The 13874-nt window shown below is 34.3% G+C and overlaps 1 protein-coding gene across 1 annotated transcript; it reads right to left on the bottom strand.

Moving 5' to 3' along the window:
* Positions 1-10144: 10144 nt before the first annotated feature.
* On the bottom strand, positions 10145-13561 carry LOC117905557 (tryptophan aminotransferase-related protein 4-like). The gene is made up of 5 exons (XM_034818455.1): positions 13272-13561; positions 11421-11715; positions 11004-11302; positions 10531-10811; positions 10145-10347 (listed from the first exon to the last, which is right to left on the bottom strand). The coding sequence occupies exons 1-5, from the start codon at positions 13559-13561 to the stop codon at positions 10145-10147; spliced, it is 1368 nt and encodes a 455-aa protein (XP_034674346.1).
* Between the last annotated feature and the right edge of the window lie 313 nt (positions 13562-13874).

Below are 13874 nucleotides of genomic sequence, written 5' to 3'. Positions count from 1 at the left end.
AAAATTCATACAACCCTAATATACAAATATTCAATTATTCTTTTTATAAAAAAAAAATTGAATAATTTGTCAATGTCTAAGAAGCTATAAAAATATATTTTATCAAAAAAATAAAAGAAATATATTTATTATCATATTTAAATTCTCAAAGTGAGCAAATACTTTTCCTATTTCCAATAAAGGAAATAAAAACTTAAACCTAGAGTAATCATCAATAAAGGTGATAAATTAAAGCACTCATATTTTACTTTACATGGACATTAGAAGGTTTACATACTCTTTTCTTACATGGACATTAGAAAATTTACATACGTCAGTATGCCCCAACTCCTAACACTCTTTAACTCTATATCCTTTAGCAGTAAAGGGTCTATTAGTCATTTTACCTTCTATATATGACTTATAGATTGAAAGATCTTTTGGAATCAAAGTGTTCAATAATCCAAACTTAACCAATCTTTGAATCATATTTAGATTCATATGACCTAGGTGTAGATGCAAAAGTAAATTTGATTAGTGTTAAGTTCTTTTCTTTTTAATGAGATATGATTATTCTCATTAATAAGAAAAAGTGACAATGGAGTGATACGATGTAGAGTAATTATTCTCATTAATTTTGTTGCGCCTAGGATATTAGATGCTTGTATCCCGTTAATCCTGGGATACCAACACAGTACTTGTAACGCCCAAGTTTTTTTTAAAAGGGTAATTTAGGAAATTCATAATAATGATATTAAATTAATTAATTAATTAATTTAATAAAATAGAAAAGGGGTGAAAAGGTAATTTTACGAATAATACCCTAGGTATAAATAGAAAATTCTCTTCTTCCTCTTATTTTCTGAATCGTATTACTGTTCGCAGAGAGTTTCCAGAGAACGTGAAGTTGAGGTCATATTTCAAGGTTTTAAGAACAAACCTCTATAGGTAAGATTCTAACCCCTAGATTATTATTTTAGATTCATTAGTTAATTTCAAGCACATTAGATATATTTTTTTTGGAAAACCCCAAATCTAGATTAGGGTTAGTTTATTTTTTTTTCAATTCGTTTTAATATCAAACAGTGAAAATTTAAGATTTTGATTTATTATTGGAATTGGGAAGATCTTAAGTTTTTTTTAGAAAAAAAGAAAAAAATCCTATGAAGATTTTGATTTAGATTAGGGTTAGTTTATTATTTTTTTAATTCATTTTAATATCAAATAGTGAAAATTTAAGATATTGATTTATTGTTGGAATTTGGGAGATTTTAAGTTTTTTTTTAACAAAAAAAAAAAACGCGTGTGCACTGGTTGCATGCATGTGGGAACTGTGCATCCACTTTTTTTTTTTTTTTTTGTAAGGATTTCATGGTTGAACTCTAGTTGGTGGATTTTCACATACTCTATTATTAGGCTTTGATGTATACTTGGGTATGTAATATTTAATAGTAGCAGGACTCCGTATTGTTAGACTTTGATGGGTAGTTGAGTACTGAGTACTATATTATTTAATAATGGCAGGGCTTTGTGTTATTAGAAACAAATTGGGAATTTGTTAATTTATTTAAATAAGGAATAGATTAGTTAAATTATAGATAAATAGTAATAGTTATTCCTCTTATATTTTGTTAGGTGAAGAGTAGATTTTCAGGATTATTTTCTCTCCAAAGTTTTTGAGGACTTCTTTTGAGGTAAGGGAAATTAATGTAGTTGTTAAATTCTTTTTTTGAAACAATTTATATATATATACATTATTTGAAAACATTTGAGTTATATTCCGTTTTATGCATGGATCAAACCTGTTTTGCATGAAAAGTATGTTAGAATTTTATATTATGTTTTTGACAAATAAATGTGGAGATATTATATGTTATAAATTTGAATAAATGAAATAAATATTTGACTCTGATTTGTTTAGCCCTTGTCAACGGGATATAATAGTTGACTTTTGGCCCTTGTCAATGGGATATAATAGTTGACCTTTACATTTCTTGGTGGGGAATGTAATTGATTTGAACCCCAGCCTCTAGGGGTTTTGGTTAGAGGTTACTAGTACTAGTAGTGTTTGGTTCCGTCCACCTTAAAGGAACAATTTGAGGCTAGCCACCCATTTGAAAAGTCCTACCTAACTGGGCACCCTTTGATGTTTGATGACCAGAGTAAATAAATTATTGGAATGTTTTGATATGAAATTGTTTGAATCATAAATAAATGCATATAGTTAGAAATTTTGAATGTATTGGCAAAAAAAAAAAAAAAAAAATTTACTCACAACTTTATGAAAATGATTGATTACAATATCTCCTATTTTGCAAGTGAGTTTGAAATGTTTGATCCATGGACTGCATTAATGTTCTTTATTGGGCTGTGAGCTCATTCCCATTTGTTGACTACTTTTCAGGTACCCTTAGTTCGGGTGAGGAGTGATGGCTAGGCTCAGGAATGGTCATCATTAGGATTTGACTTAGGATTTTATGTTGGATTTTGTTTAACTGTTAGTTATGTTCATTTGGATCTTTTGGTATTTGGAAGTTATTTGGATATTGATCCTTCAAATTTTATGTTAGATCAAAGTTGAGTTTTGGAGATTTTGAAATTTGTTCTAGTACTTGAATTGTTTAAGTTCGCAAATATTTGGACAATGGATTTTGGATAGTGGATGTTTTAGTTTTGAAATTGAATTTTGAGGATTTTAGATTTTGTTCCGCTACTCTGAACAGGTATTTGGTAATTGGTAACTTTCGATTACAAGATAATTGTTTGGGTCAGGTTACACTATAAGCCTTAGGGTTTGAAGTGTGAACTGACCGTCACGCCCTTGGAGTGGGTCTTGGGGCGTGACAGAGTGGTATCAGAGCATTAGGTTGTAATCTTGATGGGAACTTGTTTAGTTTACCTTTGGGAATAGATGAGTGACGCATTAGTTTAAGTTTCAACTTCATCTAATCTGATTCCTTTTATTCCTTACAATTCTGTTTTGCTTATTTGACTTCTTAGTGACTAATTTAGTTATACCTATTGCTTTATAGGACACCATGCCACCAAGGAGAACTGCATCTTCCCAAAACAGTCAGGCTAATGATGATATACCTCCTCCACCTGAGGCTTTGCCCCCTATGAGTACTGAAGGGCTTTATAGATATTTAGGGACTTTGGATGGCTTGGTTGAGCGTCAGGCTAGAGCTACTGGAAGTAATGGTCAAGGACAATCCTCATCTACTAGGGGTAGCTCCTTTGACGACTTTAAGAAGTTGGGTTCCCCTTACTTTTTTGGTACTTCAGATCCAACAGAGGCAGAGGCTTGGATTATGAAGATAGAGAAATTCTTTGATGTCATTGATTGTTCTAATGAGCAAAAAGCCTCATATGCAGCATTTATGCTAGACAAAGAGACAGACCATTAGTGGCGCATGACTAAGAGGCTTTTGAAGGATCAGGGGCCTATTGTTTGGAGTCAGTTTAGGGAGACTTTTTATAAGAAGTACTTTCTTGACAGTGTTCGACTACAAAAGGTGGGAGAGTTTGTTCGTTTGGAACAGGGGGATTTGACTATGGCCCAATATGAGGCTAAGTTTACCGAACTATCACGTTTTATCCCACAGTTGATTGCTACAGAGGAGGAAAAAACATTAAAGTTTCAGGATGGATTGAAGCCTTATCTGAAGAATAAGATATCAATTCTAAAGCTTATTGTTTATTCAGAGGTGGTAGACAGAGCCCTTATTGCATAGAAGGATAATGAAGAGCTTCACCAGTATAGGGAACAACAAAGGAAGAGGAATAGAAATGATGGTGCTCATGGTAACCAAGCACAGAAAAGGTCTGCTCCAAGTAGAAATCAGAATAAAGGAAAAGCAGCACAAAATTTAGATGGGATTTGTCCTACTTGTGGCAAGAAGCATGGGGGTAGGCCATGCTATAGAGAGACAGGAGCTTGCTTTGGTTGTGGAAAACAGGGACATATGGTTCAGGATTGTCCAGAGAGTATGAAGTTTGTATTTGGGAAGCCTAAGAAGGAGAATAAAGATGATAGACAGAAGTCCAAGGCTCAAGGGCGGGTATTTGCTATGACTCATAGAGATGCTCAGGCTACGTCTGATGTAGTGACAGGTACTCTTCGAATTCACACCTTATTTGCTAGAGCCTTAATTGATCCTGGATCAACACACTCTTTTGTTTCCGTATTTTTTGCTGGTTTGTTGGGTATGCCGATTGATAATATGAACTTTGATTTATTTGTTGCTACTCCTTTAGGAGATTCTGTTGTGCTTAATAAAATAATTAGAGATTGTTGTGTGATGATTGGGTATAGAGAGATGACAGTTGACTTAGTACTTCTGGACCTTCAAGATTTTGACGTGATTTTGGGGATGGATCGGCTAGCTTCTTATCATGCTTCTGTTGATTGTTTTGGGAATAGAGTGACTTTTAACATTCCTGGTCATCCTAATTTTAGTTTTGAGGGGAAGCAAGTGGACAAACCACTGTGTATGATCTCAGCCTTACAAACTAGTTCTTTGCTCAGGAAAAGCTGTCAAGGCTTTTTAGCTTATGTTGTGAATGAGGAAAATGATTTAAAGTTGGAAGACATACCCATTGTAAGAGACTATCCTGATGTATTTCCAAAGGATCTACCTGGCTTGCCACCAGAGAGGGAGGTGGAGTTCACCATTGATTTGGCACCAAGGACAACTCCTATCTCTAAGGCCCCTTATAGGATGGCACCTATGGAGCTTAAGGAGTTGAAGATTCAACTCCAGGAGTTGTTAGATAAGGGCTTCATTAGGCCTAGTGTTTCACCTTGGGGAGCTCCTGTTTTATTTGTAATGAAAAATGATGGATCTATGAGACTCTCCATTGATTATAGAGAGTTGAATAAGGTGACGATGAGGAACAGGTATCCCCTTCCTCGGATTGATGATTTGTTTGATCAGCTTCAGGGTGCTTGTGTGTTCTCTAAGATTGATCTTCGATCTGGTCATCATCAGTTAAGGGTTAGAGGTGAAAATGTACCTAAGACTGCTTTTCGAACTAGATATGGGCATTATGAGTTTTTGGTTATGCCTTTTGGTTTGACTAATGCACCTGCTGCTTTTATGGACTTAATGAATAGGGTATTCAAGCCCTATCTAGATCAGTTTGTGGTAATTTTTATAGATGATATTTTGGTGTACTCAAAGAGTAGGGAGGAGCATGAGCGTCATTTGAGTATTGTACTACAGACTCTCAGAGATAAGCGATTGTATGCTAAACTTAAGAAGTGTGAGTTCTGGTTAGACAGAGTTTCTTTCCTTGGGAATGTGGTGACCAAGGATGGCATCTCAGTTGATCCTGGAAAGGTAGATGCTGTGTCAAATTGGAGGAGACCTACTACTGTGACCGAGATTCAAAGTTTCTTGGGACTGGCTGGTTATTATAGGTGGTTTATTGAGGGGTTCTCTAAGATTGCCCTACCTCTAACCAGTTTGACTCAAAAAGGGGTTAAGTTTGAGTGGTCTGATGATTGTGAACGTAGTTTCCAAGAGTTAAAGAACAGATTGGTGACAGCTCCTATTTTGACTATTCCTTCAGGTTCAGGAGGGTTTGTGATGTATAGTGATGCCTCTCATCAGGGTTTGGGTTGTGTTCTTATGCAACATAGGAAAGTTGTAGCTTATACTTCTAGGCAATTGAAGCCTTATGAACGAAATTATCCTACACATGATTTGGAGTTAGCTGCAGTGGTTTTTGCACTTAAGATATGGAGGCATTTTCTTTTTAGTGAAACTTGTGAGATATTCACAGATCATAAGAGCTTGAAGTATTTATTTTCCTAAAAGGAGTTGAACATGAGACAAAGGAGGTGGATTGAACTACTTAAAGACTATGACTGCATTATTCAATATCACCCAGGGAAAGCGAATGTTGTGGCTGACACCTTAAGCAGGAAATCCATTGGTTCCTTAGCAGCTATTAAAGGTTGTTAGAGGCAATTATTGGGAGATTTGAGGAGTTTACAAGTTCATATCAGAGTTTTAGACTCGGGAGCTCTTGTGGCAAACTTTAGAGTGCAGCCAGACTTAGTTGGGAGAATTAAGGCCCTACAAAAGAATGATTTGAATTTAGTGCAACTTATGGAAGATGTTAAAAAGGGTAGTAGGCCTGACTTTGTTTTATCAGTGATGGGGTTTTGAGGTTTAGGACTAGACTTTGTGTCCCAAATGATGGAGACTTAAGGAGAGAGCTTTTGGAGGAAGCTCATTGTTCTAGGCTTGTGATCCACCCAGGAGGGACAAAGATGTACAAAGATTTGAGACAGAATTATTGGTGGTCAGGAATGAAGCGAGATATTGCACAATTTGTGGCTCAGTGTTTGGTGTGTCAACAAGTGAAAGGTGAGCATCAACGACCAGTAGGGTTTTTGCAACCACTTTCTATTCCCGAGTGGAAATGGGAACATATTACTATGGATTTTGTGACTGGGTTACCAAGGACCTTAGGGGGCAATAATGCAATTTGGGTGATTGTTGATCGATTGACAAAGTCTGCTCATTTTCTACCTATGAAAGTTAATTTTTCTATGGATCGTTTGACTTCTCTTTATATTAAGGAGATTGTGGGAATGCATGGTGTACCTATTTCTATAGTATCTGACAGAGATCCTCGTTTCACTTCCATATTTTGGCATAGTTTACGGAAAGCATTAGGTACTAAGTTGAGTTTTAGTACTGCTTTTCATCCGCAGACTAATGGTCAATCAAAGAGGGTAATTTAGGTTTTGGAAGATTTGTTGAGAGCTTGTGCTTTGGACCTAAAAGGTAATTGGGATGATTATTTGCCCCTAGTGGAGTTTGCCTATAATAATAGCTTTCAAGCTAGCATTGGGATGGCACCTTTTGAGGCGTTGTATGGTAGGAGATGTCGATCTCCTGTTTGTTGGGATGATGTTGGAGAGAAGAAATTTTTGGGGCCTGAACTTGTGCAGTTGACTGTTGAAAAGGTCTCTTTAATTAAGGAAAGATTGAAAGCAGCACAAAGTAGACAGAAGAGTTATGTTGATAATCGCAGACGAGATTTGGAGTTTGAGGTGGGTGATCATGTTTTCTTGAAAGTTACACCTATGAAGTCTATAATGAGATTTGGAATAAAAGGGAAACCTAGTCCTCGTTTTGTAGGGCCATTTGAGGTATTAGAAAGAGTAGGCACTTTGGCTTATAAAGTGGCCTTGCCCCCAAGTCTATCTAAGATTCATAATGTATTCCATGTTTCGACATTGAGGAAATATATTTATGATCCCTCTCATGTTGTGGACTTGGAGCCTATTCAAATTTCTGAGGACTTGACCTATGAAGAGGTACCCTTTCAAATTGTGGATGTGATGGATAAGGTACTACGACATGCTGTTGTCAAGTTGGTAAAGGTCCAGTGGAGCAATCATAGTATCCGAGAGGCCACTTGGGAGTTAGAAGAAGAGATGAGAGAAAAACATCCTCAATTATTTCAAGACTCAGGTATGTCAAGTTTAGAGGACTAAACTTTTGTTAAGGAGGGGAGGATGTAACGCTCAAGTTTTTTTTAAAAGGGTAATTTAGGAAATTCATAATAATGATATTAAATTAATTAATTAATTTAATAAAATGGAAGAGGGGTGAAAAGGTAATTTTACGAATAATACCCTAGGTATAAATAGAAAATTCTCTTCTTCCTTTTCTTTTCTGAATTGTTTTCCTGTTCGCAAAGAGTTTCCAGAGAACGTGAAGTTGAGGTCAGATTTCAAGGTTTGAAGAACAAACCTCTATAGGTAAGATTCTAACCCCTAGATTATTATTTTAGATTCATTAGTTAATTTCAAGCACATTAGATATATTTTTTTTGGAAAACCCCAAATCTAGATTAGGGTTAGTTTTTTTTTTTTTTTTTTTTTTAATTCGTTTTAATATCAAACAGTGAAAATTTAAGATTTTGATTTATTATTGGAATTGGGGAGATCTTAAGTTTTTTTTAGAAAAAAAAAAAAAATTCCTATGAAGATTTCGATTTAGATTAGGGTTAGTTTATTATTTTTTTAATTTATTTTAATATCAAATAGTGAAAATTTAATATTTTGATTTATTGTTGGAAGTTGGGAGATCTTAAGTTTTTTTTTAACAAAAAAAAAAACGTGTGTGCACTGGTTGCATGCATGTGGGAACTGTGCATCCACTTTTTTTTTTTGTATGGATTTCATGGTTGAACTCTAGTTGGTGGATTTTCACATACTCTATTATTAGGCTTTGATGGATACTTGGGTATATAATATTTAATAGTAGCAGGACTCCGTATTGTTAGACTTTGATGGGTAGTTGAGTACCGAGTACTATATTATTTAATAATGGCAGGGCTTTGTGTTATTAGAAACAAATTGGGAATTTGTTAATTTATTTAAATAAGGAATAGATTAGTTAAATTATAGATAAATAGTAATAGTTATTCCTTTTATATTTTGTTAGGTGAAGAGTAGATTTTCAGGGTTATTTTCTCTCCAAAGTTTTTGAGGACTTCTTTTGAGGTAAGGGAAATTAATGTAGTTGTTAAATTCTTTTTTTGAAACAATTTATATATATATACATTATTTGAAAACATTTGAGTTATATTCCGTTTTATGCATGGATCAAACCTGTTTTGCATGAAAAGTATGTTAGAATTTTATATTATGTTTTTGACAAATAAATGTGGAGATATTATATGTTGTAAATTTGAATAAATGAAATAAATATTTGACTCTGCTTTGTTTGGCCCTTGTCAACGGGATATAATAGTTGACTTTTGGCCCTTGTCAATGGGATATAATAGTTGACATTTACATTTCTTGGTGGGAAATGTAATTGATTTGAACCCCAGCCTCTAGGGGTTTTGGTTAGAGGTTACTAGTACTAGTAGTGTTTGGTTTCGTCCACCTTAAAGGAACAATTTGAGGCTAGCCACCCATTTGAAAAGTCCTACCTAATTGGGCACCCTTTGATGTTTGATGACCAGAGTAAATAAATTATTGGAATGTTTTGACTGAATTTGATGTGAAATTGTTTGAATAAAAAATAAATGCATACAGTTAGAAATTTTGAATGTATTGGCAAAAAAAAAAAAAAAATTTACTCACAACTTTATGAAAATGATTGATTACAATATCCCCTATTTTGCAAGTGAGTTTGAAATGTTTGATCCATGGACTGCATTAATGTTCCTTATTGGGCTGTGAGTTCATTCCCATTTGTTGACTACTTTTTAGGTACCCTTAGTTCGGGTGAGGAGTGATGGCTAGGCTCAGGAATGGTCATCATTAGGATTTGACATAGGATTTTTTGTTGGATTTTGTTTAACTGTTAGTTATGTTCATTTGGATCTTTTGGTATTTGGAAGTTATTTGGATATTGATCCTTCAAATTTTATGTCAGATCAAAGTTGAGTTTTGGAGATTTTGAAATTTGTTCTAGTACTTGAATTGTTTAAGTTTGCAAATATTTGGACAATGGATTTTGGATAGTGGATGTTTTAGTTTTAAAATTGAATTTTGAGGATTTTAGATTTTGTTCCGCTACTCTGAACAGGTATTTGGTAATTGGTAACTTCCGATTACAAGATAATTGTTTGGGTCAGGTTACACTGTAAGCCTTCGGGTTTGAAGTGTGAAATGACCGTCACGCCCTTGGAGTGGGTCTTGGGGCGTGACAGTACTTGTTAATGGAAGCAGGTATAAAAACTTTGAGGAAGAAGATGACCAAAGCTTGAATGTCAAAAATGGGGTTCAACGTTTCTTTTTTTTGCCACCCTTCTCCAAACAATGTAAAATGAAATTGTTTAGCAAATTTTAGTGATAAATTGTTAAACTTTGAATGTGGAAATACAAAGTGGGAAAAGGGAATCGAGTATATTTAACTCTCATGGCATAAGACAAATAAGAAATACTGATAAAATAAAAATGAAAAATCTGATCAAATGTTGCAGCTAGCCCTATGGTATAATAAAGATCTGATTCATATATATTACCAGTGAGCTCAGAATCATATACCAATAAGGAATAAGACTAGAATTTGGTTGCTCATCAATAGCCAGGCCCTTTATTAATATGATATTTTACACATAATAAATGATCCCCCAAATGCGTCATAAGTTATATACGATGAACTGATATGGTTGATTCCATTCTTCACGTCTGCTTTTCCTTGGTGACTAGCTTGTTCAAATGGTTGAGCATTATATCAAAGTCATCTTGGGTCTTGATGAGGCTGAGCCGAACATAGCTACTATTAGAACCATAGAGAGTACCATTACGCCCAATGATGCCAGCTTCTCTGATGACTGCAGGACAGTCTTTATCTTCTTTTCTCTCACACTTCAACCACGCATAAGCTGCCATAAGTACAAGCTTGTTAACAAGAAATCATTGTTTATATCCTACTAACTGATTTTTTTGATAAAAGTTCTGTTCCAAATAGAAGTATTACTGATAAAACTGCTAGACTAAAAAGATTTTATGGGAATAACTCAAAATGGTCCCTAAGAAGATAAACGAAGACAAAATTTCATATTGACCTGGAGAAGGTGTCCTGACTTGCTGAAAAAAAGTGCAGCGTTGTGGTGTAATTTCCTGGAGAGAGAAATGCTTAGAGACAGATAAGGTCTTGTTCAATTGATCCCAGCGGTCTTTCATCATTTTGGAACTGAATTCGAATATTTCCCTTCCACTTCCTTCCATCACTACTTTTAGAAGCTTCAAAGCTCTTAGCTGACTATCCCGTGAAACACCCTCCGTGTTCCTGCTCATATAAGTTGTCATTGCTTCGAACACATCCTTTTCCTTTACCAGTGCCCACCTGTAAAAGTAACAGCAATGTAATTTATCCTTCTTTGGAATAAAACAATATGATCAGTATGCGCGGGTTCCTTAAAAAGTTATTCGATATTGTTTAATTAGTCTATAAAATTAGAATCCATAAGGGTATCTGCTATATATTTATTGTTAATTAAATTGGTATATAATTAAGTAATAGAGAGGTGGTAATTACCCGAATCTACTCCCAGCATGACCAGTAAGCTTGGAAATGGTAAACAACATGAGATCGTCATCTGCAGGGGCTGGAATTGGAGTGAAATGAGGCCAGTAGTAGGCACGATCATATATTGCTTTGACATTAGGGCCCCGAAGAACTGCCTTACTCAACTTCCCATCAGGATTGTTGGGCGAAGTCACGAACTCAATGAAAGTGGAAGTGGTATTTGAAGTACTACTGTTCATGTACATGGATGCATCTCCTTCAAAATGAAAATGCACAGAATCGAAGAATTCCGTTTGTGACTTGTAAGCCTGCAATATATATGAGCTAATTTAGTAGTAGTTAGTACTATATATCTCAACTACTTCACAAAACTTTGAATATGAATGAAGTTGATGAGGTAATTAGTTAATAAATACAAGGACGAACCGGGTAGTAAGGGATTGTAGCAACAACTTTGGCTGGTTCGGATGAGTTGTGGGGAGAAAGGGCATGAACTGCAGCATTGAGGAGCTGGGTAGAGCCGGCCCCAAAAACGATGAATCTGCCTGTTACGTTTGCGTTTCCAACAAGAGCATGTAGTTTGCGGATGAGCTTGTCGAGTTCTTGTGAGATTGTAGAACGATCACTGTATGAATAGCTCATTCGATGCCAACCCATTACTACCACTGCGCTGCTGGCTGCATGCTGCATCCAAAAGGGCTCCAAGAACAGCGGATCCCCACTACAAAGAACATGTAACCAAGTGTTTTGCTCTTAGAGAACTACTGATTAATATTTCTTAGTAAAGTTTTTTTCTTTATTTTATTTTGTGGACACTATTGTACATCATACATGAACCACTCATGGTTGTCTTTTTCAGTTTCGAGTTTAAGCTGCATGAAAGAATGAAGACTTACCGTCCATGGTTCAGTGCATAATGAAAAAAAAGATTGCATGCATACATAATATGATTTAATTCCAACTAGTTTAGAACTGATACAGTTATAGAATCGAGAGGGGATGGAATGCTCTCTGCTCTCTGCTAAGCCTATGTTTGGTAATCGTTCTCAAGAATAAGTTTTCCCTTTCTAGAATAAAAATATCAAAACATGCTTTATTATCAAATCATTAAAAAAAATAATTGGGTTGATTTCATTGACCTCCTCCAGATTTTGGCTAAATACGTCTAGCCTCCATTGATTTGAAATTTCATTATATATCTCCTCTGTTCTTCTCATTTTGATATTTTCACTCATCTTTCCTCTAATTCAAAATACGAGAGGTATTTGACGAATTGTCAAGCTAATAATAACTAGTTGTATTTTAGCTAAAACCTCAAGAGAGATTAATGGAATTAACCCTTCAAGAATATGATATTTTCTTAAAGTATATTTTAATTATTTTCACTTTTTTTTTTCTATATATTGGTTTAAAAAAATATTTATATAAATACAAAGATTAATGAATGAAAATTAAACATTATAGATATAAATTATTTAAAAAAATATTTAAAAACACAAAAAATAGGTTGGGAACATTATTAAATGGACTTTTGCTTTAGAAAATATTTTTCTAGTTTTAAAAAAATGTTATCAAAAATAATTTTTTGATAACTATTTATGAAAATTAGGTGAGAAACAAACTCTAAAGTTTTCACAATATAACAACTAGCTTAGAATCATCAACCACATATTTAAAATAAAGGAAAAAGTGGGTTTTGATTCGATAATATAAAAATATATGAAAAAAAACATTATATCATTTAAATCAGTATTATTTTCATTTATTTAAAAATAATTTGAAATACATGTACTTTTTAATGAGTCATCCAATTATTTCTCAAAATGTCCATTTTGACTTTTCATGTGATCAACATCAATTAACAAGTAGAATCCTCTACATAGATATTTTTCTTTATTTTAGATATTTATTATTATTATTATCTAAAATGAGAGAAAATTAATATCTATATGGAAGAGTCAAGTTGTTAATTTATGTTAATGACATGATAAGTCAAATAGGTACTTTGAGGAATGATTAGATGACTCATTCAAAAGTACATATATTTAAAATTATTTTTAAATATACAAAAACAATATTGATTCAAAAAATTTGAAGTTCTATTTTTCATATTAACAATCAAAACCCACTTTTCCCAGTAATTATAATCATAACATATAATTATTCTGCCAACAACTTTCCCAAGAATTTTGGGCCAAATACAATATTTTAAAACTCTAGTAATCAAAATCCCAAACTGCGAGAAAGCTATGGCCGGGGTGTATATATTATATGTACCTTTCAACATCTGCAGCACAATGAGGTGAAAACTGAGAGCAATCAGGGCCTTCAAAGCAGGTATTGCACTCACAAACAGGGCTTCCATCAACAACCAAACCATCCGAGTATGCTCTTCCATGGCCTGAGCATGTCACTGCCGCCACTGCTTCTGCTTCTTTTGCTGCACTTTTGCTCCAATCCGGCTTCCACTTCGAATTCATTTGCACGTACAGCACCACAAAAACTACGTTAAGAATCACAGAACACAGCAAACCGGCAGGATATATCCATCGTTGGAGCTGACCCATGTCTTCCCGGTGTCTTATAGAAGTAAAACACCTCCTCCAATTATATTTATTTGTTCATTTTCCAAGAACAAAGATGAGAGGGGGTTTTGGAGAGTGGTAGACACTTGTTTCTTTGATTGGTATTTAACAGCAAAGAAGTTGCAGTGATTTGAATATTAGATATCATTCTCAGGTTTTTGCTTTTTCCTTTTTTTCTGTCTCTCTTTCCTTTATGAGTTTCTCAGATTCTGTTTCCGTATTTGATGGCTCAAGGAAGGAAGTTTTGGCTTTCCAATTTTCCACCTTCCTTCTTTACTTTTTTTTCCTTTGTTTT

The sequence above is a fragment of the Vitis riparia genome, chromosome 18, assembly GCF_004353265.1.
Source record: "Vitis riparia cultivar Riparia Gloire de Montpellier isolate 1030 chromosome 18, EGFV_Vit.rip_1.0, whole genome shotgun sequence".
In the NCBI taxonomy this organism is placed as follows: domain Eukaryota; kingdom Viridiplantae; phylum Streptophyta; class Magnoliopsida; order Vitales; family Vitaceae; genus Vitis; species Vitis riparia.
The sequence above is the reverse complement of the archived record's forward strand: the minus strand, read 5'-3'. Positions and strand labels throughout refer to the sequence as shown.